The sequence below is a fragment of the Clavelina lepadiformis genome, chromosome 8 (genome assembly GCF_947623445.1).
Source record: "Clavelina lepadiformis chromosome 8, kaClaLepa1.1, whole genome shotgun sequence".
Lineage (NCBI taxonomy): Eukaryota > Metazoa > Chordata > Ascidiacea > Aplousobranchia > Clavelinidae > Clavelina > Clavelina lepadiformis.
Genome location: NC_135247.1, coordinates 18,056,388 through 18,074,440, shown reverse-complemented (window position 1 = coordinate 18,074,440; position 18,053 = coordinate 18,056,388). Strand labels below are relative to the sequence as shown.

The window sequence follows — 18,053 nt, the reverse complement described above, 5'->3', positions numbered from 1 at the left end:
AAAGTCTGCCTGTACAGTTCAATTGAATTACTGCTTTCAACTGTCTTAATTAGAAATTAGTATACCTTATTACAAGCAGGCAGTATAAGTCATTTTAGTATCGCGTGGTTCACTTTCCACTTTAAACTGCGGGGAGCCAAAATATGTTGCTTATTGCTATAACAACCCTACAAACAAATGCTCAATCGTACGCAGAAGGCGGAAAACTGAGACAAAGCCGCCTAAAACGTACAAGACGTTACCTACATTGATATTCTAACGCTGAAAGGTTACCACAGGATTTTGACAAAGATTACGTTATTTAGTGATGGTCTAAAATTTTTACCGAGAATAGTTAAGTAATTGCAGTTAGCTTAGCAGAAAACGACATAATTGCAGTCAATCTTGGATTAACGTAGCCTGCACAATGAAAATAAATGCATTAATTCAAAACGTAAATCGGTTTAAATGCCTTACATTTAGATATTGGAAAAGTATTTTTATATTTCAAAATAGTGTCTCTTTTCGCAATTTACAATTTATTACTTCTCCATGGCGAAGGTAGATTGTAGCACGTATCAACCGGAAGTGTTTACGACCGACATAACTAGCTGCTAGACTTTTGGAGAATGCCAAAACTCGTGTTTACTTCTACGCCGGCATGAGTGTTACTCACGTGATGCGGGTTGGTCTTTGTCAGCCAAGTGGTAGACGCGGGATCGATTAAACGTAAACAGGTAACGTAGTTGCCAATCGAAGGCAATAAGATTGAGAAGTTTACGTCAGCGCGTCTTGACAGGACGAGCCAAACGGTAAATATTGTTTACGAACTGCAGTCAAGTGTATCGAGAGTTTAGGAGAAGCTTTGAAAGACGAAACGACAAAGGTGGTTTCAAGAGGCTCTTGATATTTCAAGAAGCGAATGCTGTGCTGGAACTTTTCTTTGTGATTTCATAGATTTTTATTTTCCACAACGTAAGGATGCTTTATCGCTTGTCGTTGGTAAATTATGCAGCTGTAGCGTTACTTATACTCACTACAGGTAAGCTCAAGTCGTGAACTAGAATAAAAGGATGATTAGAGGTTGTGATTTTTACAACTTAAGCAAGTTAGAGCAGATAGTTTGCAATGACAATATGGTAATAGTGGGTGCGTTATTTGCTGTTATTTCAGCGAAGCAGGCCAGCGCCCAATGCCCAGCAAGAAATGTAGACGCACTTGAAGAAGGAAGAACTTGTCGAAAGCAATGCACAGACGATGCGAGCTGCAGGGGAGCGTTAAAAACCTGCAACTGCGATGGCGTTTGTGGGATGACTTGCTTCAATCTTGGTAAGTTAAATAAAATTTGAAACTTTGCCGTAAAATTGCCATAGGCTAATGTAACAGGTTTTGCGTAGAAAGCAAACGTGCGTTATGGCTTCAAAAAGGTTCTTGAGTTGGTGACGTAATATTTACCACTTTTATCGCTTCATTAACTGCACAAACGCACAAAATTTTTTGCTGTAGGCGCTGAATGTGAGACTCCGGCAAACCTCAGATTTGGTGAAATTATCGGCGATGAACGAACTTACAACAAAAGCATCTACTACCGCTGCAGAGAAGGTTACATACTTCATGGAAACGAGAAAAGAACTTGTCGTTCTGATAAGAAATGGACCGGTTCGCCGCCAGAATGCAGACGTAAGCCGTAAATTGTTTCATTTATATCATGCAAGACATTATGTAACAACTTCAGGCTTATTTGGAAAATGGTAAATTGAGTTAATTACTCAAACACAACCTTTGCTAATATCGTTCATCTAAAATGGTTTCTAGCCGGTTGTACTACACCTCCTCGGTTCGGTGGTTCCTTTCCTGAAGAAACTAAAGGAACTTACAACCTTGGAGAAACGGTTACTTATAGCTGTCTTTTCGGTATGAGGTTTGGATTGTAAAATAGGGACGTTTTAAGGTGAGGGTAAGTCCAAAACCAAGTTGAATTTAAACCAAAGTACAGTTTTCAGTATATTTACCAGGGAAAACATGTTTCAATAATATGTATAGTGGTTGAACAAATGTTTTCAAAAGAGCTGTTATATTGGCAACTATTCTTTGATTTAAGCCCTGGTCAACTTGCTTTCACACTTGCCCCTTGCTTTTATTACGTCATAGCCTATAGTTATGTCGCATGAACTCAACTTATACCTGTACAGAAGTGTGTGCTAAACTTTGTCTATCCAGGGCGTACGTTATCCGGTAATCCAGAGATTTCTTGTCAAAGAGATGGTTGGAGCACTCCGCTCTTCTTGTGTAGGCGGAGACAATGTAAGGATCCAGAAGACGTTGCACATGCTACTGTAAGAAGTTCCGCTCCCGACAAAGGATTTTACGAATTCGGGGACAGGGCTTTTTATGAATGCGAAATAGGTGAGACAATGAGGTATTTGTTTACCTTTCCGACGGTTGTGAGAGCAGAAAGACATGTTTATGATGACTTTTTTGAAGGCTATGAACTCTCCCAAAGACAGAATTTTGTCAACTGTAACACAAGAGGAGAATGGCAAGGAACTTTTCCATCTTGCAACAGTAAGATAGAGTCACACTTTTTGCTCATGAAAATACACTATGTTGTATTGCAATCTTTTTGTATTTAAACGGTAGCTGATTACGCTGAAATTGTGTTACAGTTATTGAGTGTCAAGCACCAATAGCTCCTGAGCATGGCTTTATCGAAGACAATGGGATTGCTTACGAATACGGCAACGAGGTGACCTACTCTTGCGGCACCGAATACAAATTAGAGGGAAATTCTAATGGAAGATGCAACGAAAATGGAGACTGGGGCGAAGTACCCACCTGCGTAGGTGAGAGATCTCTCCGTTGGTTATTCTCCCAGGAAGGCATCTCTGGCTACAACCATTTTCTTTGTTGTACGCTACATATCTTCTGAAAACTACTCTTGTTTGCTTAGTTGACAAAGACTGCGATTTCCAAGATTCACGCCGACCAACGTGCGGTTACTTTAATCTGGCCGGGAGATGGACCAGAACGTTTTCAAGGAATGTTCCCATCGGACTGAGAGGTACTCTAAGAATGTAAAATAACTAATAGCGAACTTGAAAAGTGTTCATAACTAGCGTATGGTCATGTTATATACTTCTGTTGTATTCTTTTGACAGCTACTATTTATCACTCTTTTAAAATAGTTTTTTCCCATCACTTTTAATGCAATACCTGTACAGCAGAACGTTCTTCCATTATATTAGTCAGGTTATGAGAACAAAAAATTTAAACGTTTGACGTTTCTATGCATTTCTAGGTTACGTGGCAAGAGCAAGTTTTAGTTCATTTGATCCAAACTTAGAGGCTCGACTTGTATCACCGGACATACCCAGGACTCAGCCTCTATGCTTGAAATTTTACTACTTCCTGGACCAGATATCACTTGATAGAGATTTCGTGGTGGAAATGGTGGACAGTTCAGGAAGAAGGTAACAGCTTCGGCCAGTCATGAAAATGCCAAACTATTCTGAAAATAACACTGAATTACGAGTGAACAATCGTAAAGTCATGTACATAGTTCAATAAAACCTCCTATCGCTCTTTCTAAATAGTTTATGCGCAATTATAATAACGCAGATCGGAGATTTGGAGACCCGACTTACGAGACCCTAAAAAACGGTGGCTGAACACCGACATTGAATTTGACCGGAGCGACGAGAATCTTAAAATCGAATTCAGAGCTGGAAAATCTTCGCGAAGCGCTCTCGCAGTTGATTTGGACGAAATAACAATCACAGAGAACGAAACATGTGGTAAGTAAAGTGTAACAACGGATCAAAAAGTTGAAATTGGCAAAACATTTTTTGAAACGTTTTCCAACCCTGCTGTATTTAGACTAATACATTTCCTTATTGCATTAAGTTGATGAATGCCGACCACGTCCATGCAGAAATGGAGGAACTTGTTTGAATAGAATCGACGCTTACAAATGTTATTGTCTGCGTGGATACGAAGGAGATAATTGTGAAATAAGTAAGTTAAAAGTGTTATGCTTATGTATATTGTTTTTATGGTTAATAAAAGAAAATTGAACGTTTACACGTGTAGGATACCTGCGTTTTCTGTTAAAACAATTTTCTTATTGTAAACAGAGATAGAATGCGTCGTACCCAGAGCTCCGAGCTTCGGTTCTGTTAAACCTCCAAGGTATAGCAGAGTGGCATTGGATAAGACCATAACATACTCTTGTGGTCGAAAATATCGACTGGTTGGTACCTCTAGGGCAACTTGCGAAGAAGACCGAACATTCACTTCTCCACCACCACGTTGCGACGGTGAGTATTTTGGAAATGAAATATGTGTTGAAGGGATGATAAATGAACATTTAAAAGGCAAAAGATGTTTAAAATGTCATACTTGTATCAATCATATCCAATTAAACACTTTTCCAGAAATAACCTGTCCACGCCGCACCACACCTGCAGACGCCACACCAAGTTCATTCAAGTCGCGATGGCTGGTAGATGATGTTCTAAGTTACACTTGCGATGTTGGGTATGACTTGAGAGGAAATCCTTCATCAACCTGTCTAGTTACTGGACGTTGGTCAAATACTTTACCATATTGCCGCAGTGAGCAGTTTATTGGATTTTTGTCATCGTGACGCTACTATTGATACAATCGTTCTTGGACGCAGAGTTACTTAGATGTATTTAGGATTCATCTAATTGCGAACACATTCTCAAACTATACAGAGAAAAAGTGTTTACCAAGAATTGCCATTTCCATCTTCTAATATAGCACAGGGTTGTAAAAGAATTATTTCTGCAGAAATACAACTTTACAGAAATACCGTTTCACAATCACTGTGAGTTATCACCAACACTCTGAAATAGCACGTAAGACTCATAATGTGCACGTTGTTGTTTCAGTACGACGATGTGTACACCGAGACGTTCCACAACATTCTACAGCTAACCCTAATAAAAGTCAATGGGTTTATGGCGACAGAGTCACTTACACTTGTGATCGTGGCTATGAGTTGTCAGGATCGGCTGAATCACGCTGCACGTCAAGTCGTCGTTGGTCTGATCCTCCACCTACTTGCACAAGTAAGTGTGTAGCAAGATGATGTTGAAACAGTTTTATGAATTGCTTTTAAACAATGTTGAAACGTATGTAATTTAGTGCTGTGTGAACAACAGGTTGAAGCTTTAACTTATTAGAATTTTTTTGTGTTTACTTTACAGTAAGATCATGCGAGCATCCCACACCACCACGTAACGTCGACAAAATAAGACCAGCAAACAAAATGTCTTGGGTGTATGAAGATACTATAACATATGGATGTAGTAGAGGTTATCGCTTAAATGGAGTCAGAACTTTGTCATGCACTGAAGATGGGACGTGGTCGCACCCTGTACCGACTTGCCAACGTAATACTCAACTTTACTGCAGGCCTTACATACAGTATACCTTGCTATCCAAGTCACCTACTTCTCTAGGGCTCTACGATTTATGTTACGGGTTATCCGCAAAATAAATTGCGTTTTTGCAGAAATCACCTGTGAGCGCTCTGACCCCGACTTCGGCGAGTCAATCCCCGGAAAGGAAAGATATATTTTCGAGGAAAAAATTACATATTCATGCAACGACGGATTTGATTTGGAGGGTGCAATTAGGTCAATTTGTGAAGCATCTGGAAGTTGGAATAACGATCCTCCGAACTGCTATTTGCCTGGTAAATGCTCGCTTTCATTCAATCCTCGTTAAAAGCATTCCAGTAAAACTTAAACGAAGCTCACTCGAAATTCCTAAAGTTGTCTAATATTTCAGATCGTAATCCCTGCCCTCCTGGCTACACCGAAAAGTTTCCCTTCTGTTTTCGGAGGTTCAATGAGAGACAAAACTTTCAAGATGCCACTGAAACCTGTCACAGAGAAGGAGCAACTTTGCCGATTATTCGAGACAACCACGTTCGGGATAAATTCGTTGAGATGTTGCACGATGACAGAGAGCTCTGGATAGGAATAAGTGATGAAGGAAAAGAAGGAGTTTTGAAATGGCAAAACGGTGACTTGTACTTGTCGGAGGAGGGAGGCCTCGTTATAAACTTAGCTACAAACATCAAGAGTAGTGATTGCTTGACAACAGTTGGTCGCTTTGGTGACACCGAATGGGCACGTTGTCATCATACTAAAGAGTTTATCTGCATGAAGTGGCACTCGCAAGTAAAAGCTTTCAAGCTAACTTCCGACCACCGAGAAGAGCCACGCTACAACGGAATCTACTTGCCGGTAGAAGGCAAGCTCATCGAAAATAACGTGTTCTATCGTTTGAACACAACAAGCGAAGACGACACTTACGTTTCTGTTCAGGAAACTGCAAATGGTAAACAATTTTGCTTCTGCCGCAGTTTTGGTATGTAAGGTACTTTCTTTTCTATATACGCAAGGTACCTCACAAACCCTGTTTCTGATGACAAAGCAACGTTTATTATTGCGTATAATACGATGACATAAACGTCTAATTGCTTTCTGCAATTAAACACACACATAAATCGCGAAAAGGTTTTGTGTTTCCCACATAAAAATTTGAAATCTCATGTGATGCTTCAGGGCGTATATGGCGAGTAGGAGAGAGATCTGATGGTGGAAACACTTGGCTTAGCAAAAGATTGACGTCAAACTTTCCACAACGACTGGGAAGTGAGTGGAAAATCGGTCATTTTGCCGAGGACGCTGAGGCGGTTGAGGCAAATTTGGAAGAATACGGTGAGTTTGAAGTGTATCCAGTGCACAATCTATCTAGTGTAGTTGTAAATCTACGCATCAGGGTCTTTATGTAGGATAGGTATACAGAAACGCTTGAAGAGTTTTATAGTTTTCTTATTTCGTGCTATTGCTTTGTGGATACGATAGACGCATGGGGTAAATTTGGTGAATGGGAATTATGTTCCGAGGATTGTGGCGATGGAACTCGAAGAAGATCCAGAGAATGCATTGGCCGAGTTCCTGGATCTTATCTTTGCCCCGGACTTGCAAGACAAACAGAAGAGTGCAAAACAAGAGATTGTCCTCCCGATAGTGGTAATAAACGACGGATTGATAATAATTGCTATTTATCATAAACGTCCGTATTAACTTGACTTCTAATGGGATTTTGACGCAATTAGTCTATAATAATCAATGGTATTACATATCTACAAAATTAGGAGATTTTTAAAATTAAATTTTGAAATGAAAACGCACGTTTAAACAATGGTAAGAATGGGTTAGATCCTGCGTATATTAGAACATGAAGAATACTAACGACAATGGCATAATACGCAGGAGTTTGGAAATCCTGGGGTGGTTGGACTCCTTGCTCAGTTACCTGTGGTGAGGGAAACAGAAGAAGATGGAGAGTTTGTGGAAGATATGGTCGTACCGGAGGAGCATGCCAGGGCTCTTCCTCAGAAGTAGAAAGATGTTCTACTCCATGTCCAGCAACAAAAACAAGTAAAAGTTGCTTTTCAACCTGGGCCGTGACTACGCGTTACAATTTGAACAATTAAGCTTACATAAAAATACACAAAAGCGAAAATATCTGCCTTATAGTTTAAGCTAAACTTTACTACCTTAAATCTAAGCGTGATCTAACCTTCTAATCAATGATACGTATTATTTCCATTTTTAAACGCTTACCGTTAGTAACTTTAATTGAACTAGTTAAAAAAAATTGCCATTTATCCGAAGCGTTAAAAAAGAAATAATCTATCAATACACATAACTATAAAAACCGTTACATTAGAACAAATATTAGTTGGCAAACATCTCGAAAGACCTGGCCGTTGCTTGTCTGTAATTATATTTTATAACCATTTTGTTTTTTTGCAATGACGTTTGTCCGTAAATTCTTTCCCGCGTCTTGTTATCCGGGTTTACTCGCACACACTGTAGCTTATATTGAGTGATTTTTAGAACAGGCAACAAAATGTGTGTAGTCAAACAATGTATAAATGGCGAATCTTGCCTGAGTCCGGAAGTGTTTCAAATATCAGTGGACACGCTTGTGTGGACGCCGTGATTCTTGCTGCCATTAACTCTCTACATTTACATAGCGTTTACAATCACTTCCCACCTAACATTAGACTTATGTCTGAGTTACCATAATTTATCAGCTGTAAATAAGCCAAGGTACATAATATTATTGTCTGAACTACGATGAAATTACTTCAATGGATCCACTTGTATACACAGGTTACTCTGACAAGGAGTACTTAATCTTTCGAATCCAGAAAAACTTCGACGATGCGAGAGACGCTTGTCAGAATTTAGGGGGAGATCTTGCCTTGGTAAAAACAGAGATGATTCAAAATGCACTTTCACCAATTATTGTGAATCTTGGACGTACACCTTTCAGTTATGGTTATTTTATCGGAATGACTGATAAAAAACAAGAAGGAAGCTGGCTCTGGATTGACGATGCAGACCTGACTTATACTAACTGGAACCCGCGTGAACCGAACAATTCAGGAAATGAAGATTGCGGAAGCATGTTTCGAAACGGACAATGGAATGATCTTGCTTGTTGGCGAAAAACCTATTATATTTGCGAAAGAGGTGAGTTGACAAATTTATTCTGCAAAGTCATGTTAACTTGAAAGGCTTTTTACAATGCTACTATACTTTATTCTGCCATTATATATGCTGCAATACTTATCTTGCAATTGCTTGACAAGGTCATAGGTTGTATCTATTTTGTACCAGATATGGACCCGTGCAGCGACACGGTGTGTTTGAATGAAGGTCGATGCGTTGCCGATAGTAACCTCAAAAGTTACGAGTGTCAGTGCCCTTCATATACAAGAGGGGATCATTGCGAGAGAAGTAGGATATATTTACTTATGGTGCTTTGCTTTTCGGATTACTCCTGATACACTGCTTTTTTTGTAGTTTTCAACCCTTGCTGGAATTCGTCTTGTCAAAGCGGAAATTGTCATTCCAGAGACGGCTATTATTACTGCGTTTGTCCGGAAAATTCGTTCGGGTTACACTGCGACAACGGTTAGACACGAAATTTCAACTTACATTACTATTTTTTATCTTTCTGGCTTCGTTTCATTTGTCAATACTTTTTCATTCTTCGGCCCATTTTGTAGAGAAATATTAATACTTTGGTAGGTCTAGAATGGTCCGAAAGATTTTGGCATTTCATTATATAATTAATTACTGTAACTATTTTTATAGTGCGTCATTATTGACGCGAGCATAGTTTCTAAATAAACCATTATCGAGCAGTGCTTAACGTTTTATTATTAAACATTCTTTTGTTTGTAGTCGTACAGTGTCCAAAGCCGCGGATAGAAGACATAATACAATTATTAGGAAATAATCAGCAGGACGAGTATGACGTGGAAACCAGGTTGAAGTTTAGTTGCCGGGACATTGAGCAAACAATAGAAGGTTATGACGAAATAACATGCAGGAGGGACGGAACCTGGAATAAATCTCCGCCAAATACTTGCGGTAAAACTGAATGCCATAAAAATACTTATTGTAGCCTATGGAAACTATATGTTTAGGTTATGCTACTCAGAATTTTACACTCATTAGCTGTGAATATTTAAGTTTCTTCAATGGAAACAAGCACAATGCTTGCGTATACCGTTCTCTTATATTTATACCTATATCATGCAAAAGCGAATAACAAATCATTTATCCCCGCAAGTTCTTAATTCCTTAGAGACACCGACTTGCCCTTCGGTCACTGCTCCTGCAAATGGAAGAATTGCAGAATCAGCCAACAGAGTTCATGTTCGTGGTTCAACAATCGCATTTGAATGTAACGGAGGTTATGAGGTCGAAGGAAGAGAATCAATTAGATGCAGAGATGACTACACGTGGGATGGATCTGTACCTACATGCAGAGGTAGGCTACATGGATACAGCATCCTTAAAGTAACCACCAAGCAGTTTTCACCTGAAAAGTATGTTTCTGGAAATAACAAAATTAACAGCTTGCATCACTTAACAACGTAAAATTTTATTAACATTCCAGAAAGGAAATGCCCTGATGTTAGTAACCCGCAAAATGGAAGATTTCTTCTGGAATCTGGAAATCGTTTTGCACGCTCATCAACGCTACGATTGGAATGTGACGAAGGATACGAAGTGGATGGAAACGATTTGATAACTTGCCGGGACGATTATACATGGAGCCATTCAAGGCCTTCATGCAGAGGTAAACAAAAATACTACATCATCATTTCTTTGAAGGCAAGTAATTTTTTATTAAGTTTAACATTATTTAGCGAACTATGTTTAAATGTTTTAGCTGAGGTCACAACGTGTCCTGCTCTCGATAAACCGGATCATGGAAGATGGGGTCGCCTACGTGGTAACCTCTACGCACCTTCATCTCAACTTAATCTCCGGTGCGATGATGGATACCAAGTTGAAGGAAACGAAGTAATCACATGCCAGGATAATTTTACATGGACCCAGCCGCTACCGTTTTGCAAAGGTCAGCTCAACAATTATTCCCATTAATCTAATCTGATTTTAGATAAAAAGCTTTCACTAATCATATATTCAAGTTAATACATTTATATTTTCAGAGAGGAATTGCATCTTAAGACCTCAGCTTCTGTACAAAGGAGTTGAAATAAATAACAACGGCCGGGAGGAGTTTTTATCTGGAGAAAGCTTAAATGTGACGTGTGCTGGTGACTTAGTCCTGAGCATGGATGGTTTGCTGAGTTGTTCAAAGGGACGCTGGACTCCAAAATATTGGAATTATTTGTGTAATTCCGTTTGCGGCCGACTTCAAACAGACGGTTCATTTACGATAACACCATTTACCGACAGTTACGAAGTAGGTTCAGAAGTAACCTTTGAGTGCGTGGACGACACGCAATCTTTGAACGGTAACAATCCTATTCGCTGTGGAGAAGATGGTCAGTGGGTTGGAACCATTCCAACCACCTGCCAGGATCCTAATTAGCGAAGAAACAACAAGCGACTGGTTGAAAACTTTTTCATCTTGACTTTTATTACTGAGTGATATCGCAAATAAACCAACATGATTTTATGCTGGTTTCCACCGCTTTAGATGTCATGTCTTTGATAGAAAAATAGAAATCACCAATTACTTAACGTTGTCGAGGGGGAATTCCACTTGAAGATAATTTTAGCGCAGTACATAACCGACCTTCGATTTATAAATAAATTTATACTTGGTGAAAGCTGTCGAAGTTCTCTCGCAATCAAACACGCTTAGAAACATCTATGACAAAGTTTTTCTACACGTGAAATATTTAAGACATCAAACAAAATCTTTTCTGATATTGATCTCACGGGCAATAGAATTTAAGCGTGTATCTTAGAACTTGCTGAAAGCAATAATTACAAATGTTAGCCGTAAACAATCAGTTGCCAAACAAAATTAATTCAAGAAAATAACAACGAAAATAAAATTTTGCAATATAGAGCACATACTGTACATTTGAATGTTTGTAATTCTTTTGCCAGAAATCGAGAAAGTGTAAACCCCTTGTTCAAAACCTTACGCATTTTAAAATAGATGATTTCATACAAACGATACTTAAAGCTGATTTCATTCTTGTAGCGGAAAACGTCATACAGTATTAACTACAGTATTAAGGTCATTATCATGAGCTTGTTTTCAACCTAAACCGAGTATAAGTGCCTCGGGTAGAGACGCAATTGACGGACGTGCTACGTTACCATTTACCATATCACGTACACGATAAAGCAAAGAAAGCGAGTGGAACGAAAAACAGCAACTATTTGGGAGATGAAGTTGATGATAGCAAAAGGTAAACAGCTACAGAGATTCAGAAAGTAATACTAAGTTTTGCCTTTTTATACAGTAAACGTTTGGCAAAGGGATTAGCTGTTCAAACAACTGCAAATATAAACAATTTGAGATATAGTGCTTTACAGATGTTTTCGCCTTGGGCAAAAAGTTTTACGAAATAGAGTTTATCATTGTTAGCTTAGTTCTAGAAAAACTTGCTCAGCGCCACTTCAGGACGAGTATAACTTTCAAGTTTTTGCTGGCCATGAAAGTTGGAACGAGGCAAATTGGTGTTTTGTTTCTATTGATTTTTGATCAGGGTAAGACACAAACAAAATGCAAGCTAACAGCGGATGTGTGTGCGTAGATACCGTTATCAAAATATGTTTATGTTTGTCAACGTTTCCCTGGCTGGACATCACCATCATTTCCTTTTTATTGCAACACACTTGTAATATAATTGCATGTCCTACAAAAAGTGATGACTTTGGTGCACTTGTTTTCAATACATATATTCAACAACACATAGGCTGCTATAAAAAATATGACTAGCATAGTTATATAGAATAGGTGTGAATAGTGACAACGAAAGACCACAAAGAGTTTTCAGCGTATATAGATTATAATTAATACTCAGTTATGCGCTTTAAACTTTAGCATGGGATTCAGCGTCACAGGAAACATCATGCAAACGCAATCTATCACTACTGGAGGAGGGCAGGGAATGCAGAAAACCATGTCAATCGAACTCGGACTGCAAAGGAGTTTTGAAAAAATGTCGTTGTGATAACATTTGTGGGAAGTCTTGCTACAACCCAGGTAAAACGTATCTTCATGTGCTTTTTCACGATTTTAACAATCTCAAATTTTTGATGTTATGGTACTTATGAAATAATAAAATCCTTGTAAACTTCTGATTTCAGTAAGTATTTACTTGTTTAAACAAAATCATCGATAAAACAGCAAAAACCTAATTATATTTGCAAAAACCAATACGATATAATTTATTTTCAATGTAAAACTGTACTGTCAGCTAAATATGTGCTTTTAGATGGTCCGTGCGATGAGCTCGAACCATTTGAAAACGGCGTAATTGATGGTCTAAGAACCTACGGAAATGAGGTCACTTACTCATGCAATGATGGATACGTTTTAGTCGGCAGCAGTACGAGAACTTGCCGATCAGACAAGAAATGGACGGGTTCAGCACCGTATTGCAAAAGTAGGAATTGATAGCTCGAGTTTCTATTCCACATCTGTAACTTATCTATAGCTGGGATCAACGATTACCGGCGTATTTTGTTGTTTGAAGGCGTCTGTTCATATCCTGCCCGAACTTCAAGCGCATACCCAGAAACCGATGACAGCAATTTTGATATTGGTGATATCGTAACCTACAGTTGTCGATTTGGTAAGCAGACATCTAAACATGCTGTGTATCTGTTACCTCTATGTGCATAACATTTTGAAAACGATTAATAAATCCGAAATCAAATTCATTAAACAACGATATAAAAAAGCTAATGTTACAAGTAAAACAAAAGTCTATCAACAACAAAGAAACAGTGAATTTTATATCCTTATACAGGTTTCATTTTAAGTGGAAATCCCACTATTACTTGCACGGTAAATGGTTGGACACCAAACCAGTTTCGGTGTTCCAAAGTGGACTGCAAGTCGCCCAAAGATATACAAAATGGTTATTGGGAAGGGGACGATTTCCTTTTCGGCGGCAGAGTATACTATCACTGCAATCTCGGTATGTTCACTTGTGATGTTATGGCCATCCGGTTTTTTCTTTTATAAATTGTGTTCGAAGAACAACTGACACATAAATACAAGCTTAAACAAAGTTTCTAAAGAAAAATAAAACTTCTTTTACGCCTATTGTCAGGCTATGAGCTCCAACAAAGGCAAAACTATATTTCTTGCTCCACAAATGGTGAATGGCAAGGACAGGTGCCAGTCTGTGAAGGTTGGTAATACACAGCACAGATTTATCCCAACGGGCTTGATATATGATCTGTTCTATTTTACTTGTACGTTGGCAGCAAAAACCTGCCAGGCTCCAATAGCGCCGGAACACGGGTCTGTCGATGACAGAGGAATCGATTATGAATACAACAATAGAATTACTTACAGCTGTGAATCTGGATATAGGCTCGAAGGAAGTGAAGTAGGAAGATGCAATGAAAATAAAAATTGGGGGGAAGTCCCAACTTGTGTGGGTGAGCCAAGAACCAAAGTATTCAACTAATTCAGCTGCTGTAACGTGTTTCTCGAGTGATGTCAGTGTTTTTACTTGTTTCATCTACAGTATTGTTAATTACTTTTTATCTTTTATCCAATTTTGACAATAGTTGACAAGGACTGCGACTTTGAAGACTTTCGACGACCGATTTGTGGTTTCACAACTTCAGGAATGAAGTTCAACCGGACATTTATACATACTGGAGCAAATGGCAGAAGAGGTAAACACACACCACGGAATACATAGACGCTTAACTAACAATACAACTTTTTCGATTTTGTTTTATAAGCTACTTGTTTCCAGGGTATATTGCAAAAGCAAGCTTTGAGAGATCACAAAGAAATGCCCAAGCGATTTTATCCAGTCCAATAATATCCCGCAATACCCAAGTTTGCTTGAGGTTTTATTACCGAGTTTCGGAGTTTGAGAGTGGAAGTGAATTTTACGCACGGATGGAAGGAGAAAGGTACTGATGATAGATTTGCAAACGTTCCATCCAGCTTGTTATGTTATGTCATTCATGCTGCGTATGTTGATAAATTTGTTCACTAGTCGGCGTTTCTGGGCATTCAATCAATTTGAGCTTCGTAATATCTGGCTTGGTGCTGAATATTCATTTTCATCATCGAGAAACGATCTTGAGGTTCATTTTACGGCAAGAAGCTCTCGATCGTCGACTACAGTCGAACTTGATGACATTTCGTTTTCGGAAAATACTCGCTGTGGCAAGTTTAAAAATTAATAATTTAATTATTTTTTTGCGTTTTTCACTTTCTTTTCTGCAAGTTTTCATTCAACACAAAGAAGATTAGGCGGCTTAAAGGCAAACAATTTGCTGATCAGCAACAAAGTGATGATGATGGGAATATTAACATGCAACTTCTTCAATATTTTGCTTTCAATATTTCCTCCATAGGTGACGAATGTAACCCGAACCCATGTCGAAACCAAGCGACTTGTGTCAACAGGATCAACGATTACAAGTGTTTTTGTCGCACGGGGTTTGAAGGAAAAGATTGCTCAATAGGTAAGCAGCAAACGTAGTTTAATGAGCAGGCAAAGTCATCAACGTCGAAAACCGATTGTTGTGATGCTGTGAAACGTAAACTTCACATGAAGTAAAACTTGTGCAATATGTAAGGTTGTTCTACCTGCAATTCTTTCGTAGAAACTGACTGTGTTGTGCCTCGAGCGCCATCGTTTGGATCTGTGAGGCCAGCATCGGGTAAACAAGTAAAACCGGGTGGTAGTATTATCTATTCCTGTGACCAAGGATACTTTATGAGCAATCAGCCAACGGGAAGCTTAACAGCAATCTGTCTAAGTAATAAAAACTGGGATCACACCGTTCCAACTTGTGAAGGTAAAAGTTCCTTGCAATTGCCCCTCAATATTCGACTAGAAACCGTTCTATAGTTCAATTACTGTTTTTGTAGAGATTCATTGCACCGCACCATCACTACCAGAGGACGGTACCTCGTCAGAAACTGCAGGAACAAAAATCTCCATTGACGAAAGCATCGTGTTCGGCTGCAACGAAGGTTATACAATGATCGGGCAACCAACGATATTTTGCAGCGGTGCAGAAACTTGGTCAAGCGAAATTCCTGAGTGTGTAGGTTAGTACAAGTAGCACTTAAAAACAACGCAACGTGGAAAGCCTAATACTAAAACTAAGGATTTTTCATGCTCTTTGAACACATCGGATTCAACAGAACGACGATGCACATCTAAAGGCGAATGTCACTTTCCATTTAAATACGGAGGAAAGACTTATAAAACTTGTCCTTATTATACTAGCGGTGGATACTATTGGTGCTCACTCACTCCAACATACACGGACAGCTTCGGCGTATGCGATAGAGCATGCAAAAGTAAGAGTCATTTATTTCTAGTCAATTTCTTATCTAACAACTTCAATTTTGAACACAATCATAATGATTGCTCCCTTGCAACTAACAGCAGTGGATCAGAAATGCAATATATCTAACGGCATACAATGTGTACTAGACTAATGTTAATTTTTAACATTAACATCATATATAGGTAACCGCTTTATGTTGCCCTGAACTATTGTCTTTTCTCAAAATAGGCTACTCACAACAAAATTTAGTGCTAAAAGTGTAATTCGTTAATTTTCAACCAATATGTTGTAACAAGACTTAAAGAAATATTGTCAACGTAACAAAAGTGTCGCTTTTTATCTTTGTTTAAGATTCAGTGTCTTCAAAAAATTGATAGAACAAATTTCGTTGTTGTACGTACCACAAATAGAAACAATTTGCTACACATTTATAATGTATTATAGCTGGTTGGTCTGAATGGAGCAAATGGGGTGAGTGTTCAGAAGGATGTGTCAAAGGTCACCAAACCAGGAGCCGAATCTGCCAAAACCCAACAGGCGGGAAACCCTGTGAGGGACAAGCTTTAGAGACACGGGAATGTAACATACAATCATGTCTTGATCGTGATGGCTTCAGTAAGTAGTCAAAGCATTTTTCTACTAATAACTTTACTATGCGATATAATTGATGCCACAGTATTAAGCTTACATCAAAAACTGCGGCGATAAAACGCAAGATGAAGTTATCAGCGGGGTTTGTTTGTGGTGAAAACGTCGAAATAATTCAAAATCAGTAATAAGAGTCTTTACTAAAATGTTTTGGCGAATTGGTCCACTTTCTTCAACACTAATGCACAAACTTTTAGTCTTCTCCATACACTTTGGAATTATCGAAAGTTTCTGTTTTTAGCCTGATATCCCCTAAAGGAGTATTACTTCACTGTGTGTGTATAGAGTACAGTTGGGTTTTCGATTTTTCTGGCAAGCTATAAATTAATATAAATGCACACACGGCGATTAATTACTCCTATATTTGTAGGGTTCGAAGACAAGATTTACAGGTTATTCAAGGCTGAATTTACTTATAATGACGCCGCAGCAAGATGTGCTCGATCACAGGGGCGACTGGCAGTGCTTAAAACGAGAAGCATTTTCAATGAAGTGGTTCGGCAGATGCCGCGTCGACGATATTTCCACATTGGAATAAGAAGATTGGACGGAAGATGGAAGTTTTCAGATGGTAGTCGAGTTCCTTTAAGCGGGGAAGGAAAATTTGAGCGCTGGGCCAGAGGACAACCAAGTTACAGTTACTTATATCCATGCGTAATTTTGAGGACAGATACCGATACATGGGATAATTATTCTTGTAACAAAAAACGCCCTTTTATATGTGAATTCGGTGAGTAGGTCGGTATAATTAAAGCAAACTATGTAGGCTAATTCGTGTTCTCGATCACTGTACACATTGAGCAATAAGAAAGGCTACATACTATCAAAACGAAAGCATCTTATACTTTAATCTCTTGCATTAGATATCCCAGCATCTCTGCTTCCAAGAATGATGGATCTTGCGGATGAAGACATATCTTCTTCGAACATGAGTCCATAGAAACTCGGAGATAATATACAAGAAATTTTACATTTTTTACTTCTTGTAAGAAACCTATTTTAGTCAAACCGTTAAAAAAAATACGAAATGAGTCAACAACTAGTCTTGACATACTGCGACTTAATACGCTCTCAAATTAATGGTGTAGAAATTCATTACAGAATGGGCTGGAAATAGGCAAACAGTTTGTGAGTAGCGTAATTTTTCATCAAAAAGTTTTAAAATGACGACTTTTTACTGCATTATATTTATTATGATGATTTTATATCATGAAAAAACATAACTTAATCAATAGTGATGACCGACGTGTCAAAGCAGTTACCGCCACAAATATTTTATATGATGAACAACTTGCTTCTTGCCTATAAAACCAACATCGTTTATTAGTTTGCGCTAATGATCAAGTTCTGTCGATATATAAGGCGTATATGAGATTTAATAAAACTGCTTTGCCTTGTAAGAAGATTTCTCTTAGCGCGAGTTTTGGTTTACGCTATAAACCTTAAAAACAAGAAATCCACACAGAATTGGTATAAATTGACTGTAAAAGTACAAGTGATTGCTCATCAAAATGCTAAGTGCATTTT

At 38.5% G+C, this 18,053-nt stretch overlaps 2 protein-coding genes across 3 annotated transcripts; both read left to right on the top strand.

Moving 5' to 3' along the window:
- Positions 1-59: 59 nt before the first annotated feature.
- Positions 60-11,188, top strand: LOC143468190 (complement receptor type 1-like). Its single transcript, XM_076965219.1, has 29 exons — positions 60-865; positions 937-1,021; positions 1,153-1,308; positions 1,486-1,659; positions 1,795-1,893; positions 2,200-2,385; positions 2,464-2,544; positions 2,646-2,822; positions 2,930-3,040; positions 3,278-3,449; positions 3,598-3,773; positions 3,883-3,993; positions 4,113-4,295; positions 4,413-4,592; positions 4,893-5,072; positions 5,211-5,396; positions 5,519-5,701; positions 5,797-6,351; positions 6,579-6,734; positions 6,882-7,049; positions 7,293-7,460; positions 8,202-8,564; positions 8,712-8,831; positions 8,898-9,008; positions 9,282-9,470; positions 9,688-9,873; positions 10,003-10,185; positions 10,279-10,467; positions 10,562-11,188. Exons 2-29 carry the CDS (start codon positions 961-963, stop codon positions 10,945-10,947), a joined length of 5,190 nt encoding a protein of 1,729 aa, XP_076821334.1. The 5' UTR covers positions 60-865; positions 937-960; the 3' UTR covers positions 10,948-11,188.
- Positions 11,189-11,738: 550 nt separating this feature from the next.
- LOC143468195 (zona pellucida sperm-binding protein 3 receptor-like) lies at positions 11,739-17,929 on the top strand. 2 transcript variants are annotated; one of them, XM_076965224.1, is made up of 17 exons: positions 11,785-12,083; positions 12,421-12,582; positions 12,815-12,985; positions 13,076-13,174; positions 13,352-13,522; positions 13,658-13,738; positions 13,815-13,991; positions 14,124-14,234; positions 14,318-14,480; positions 14,567-14,739; positions 14,931-15,041; positions 15,183-15,377; positions 15,451-15,633; positions 15,730-15,888; positions 16,323-16,493; positions 16,897-17,256; positions 17,390-17,929. In XM_076965224.1, the coding sequence occupies exons 1-17, from the start codon at positions 12,029-12,031 to the stop codon at positions 17,464-17,466; spliced, it is 2,619 nt and encodes an 872-aa protein (XP_076821339.1). In that variant the 5' UTR covers positions 11,785-12,028; the 3' UTR covers positions 17,467-17,929. The 2 variants fall into 2 exon arrangements, with proteins under 2 accessions (XP_076821341.1, XP_076821339.1); XM_076965226.1 differs by lacking the exon at positions 17,390-17,929 and having other exon boundaries at positions 11,739-12,083; positions 15,815-15,888; positions 16,897-17,038.
- The last annotated feature ends 124 nt before the right edge of the window (positions 17,930-18,053 follow it).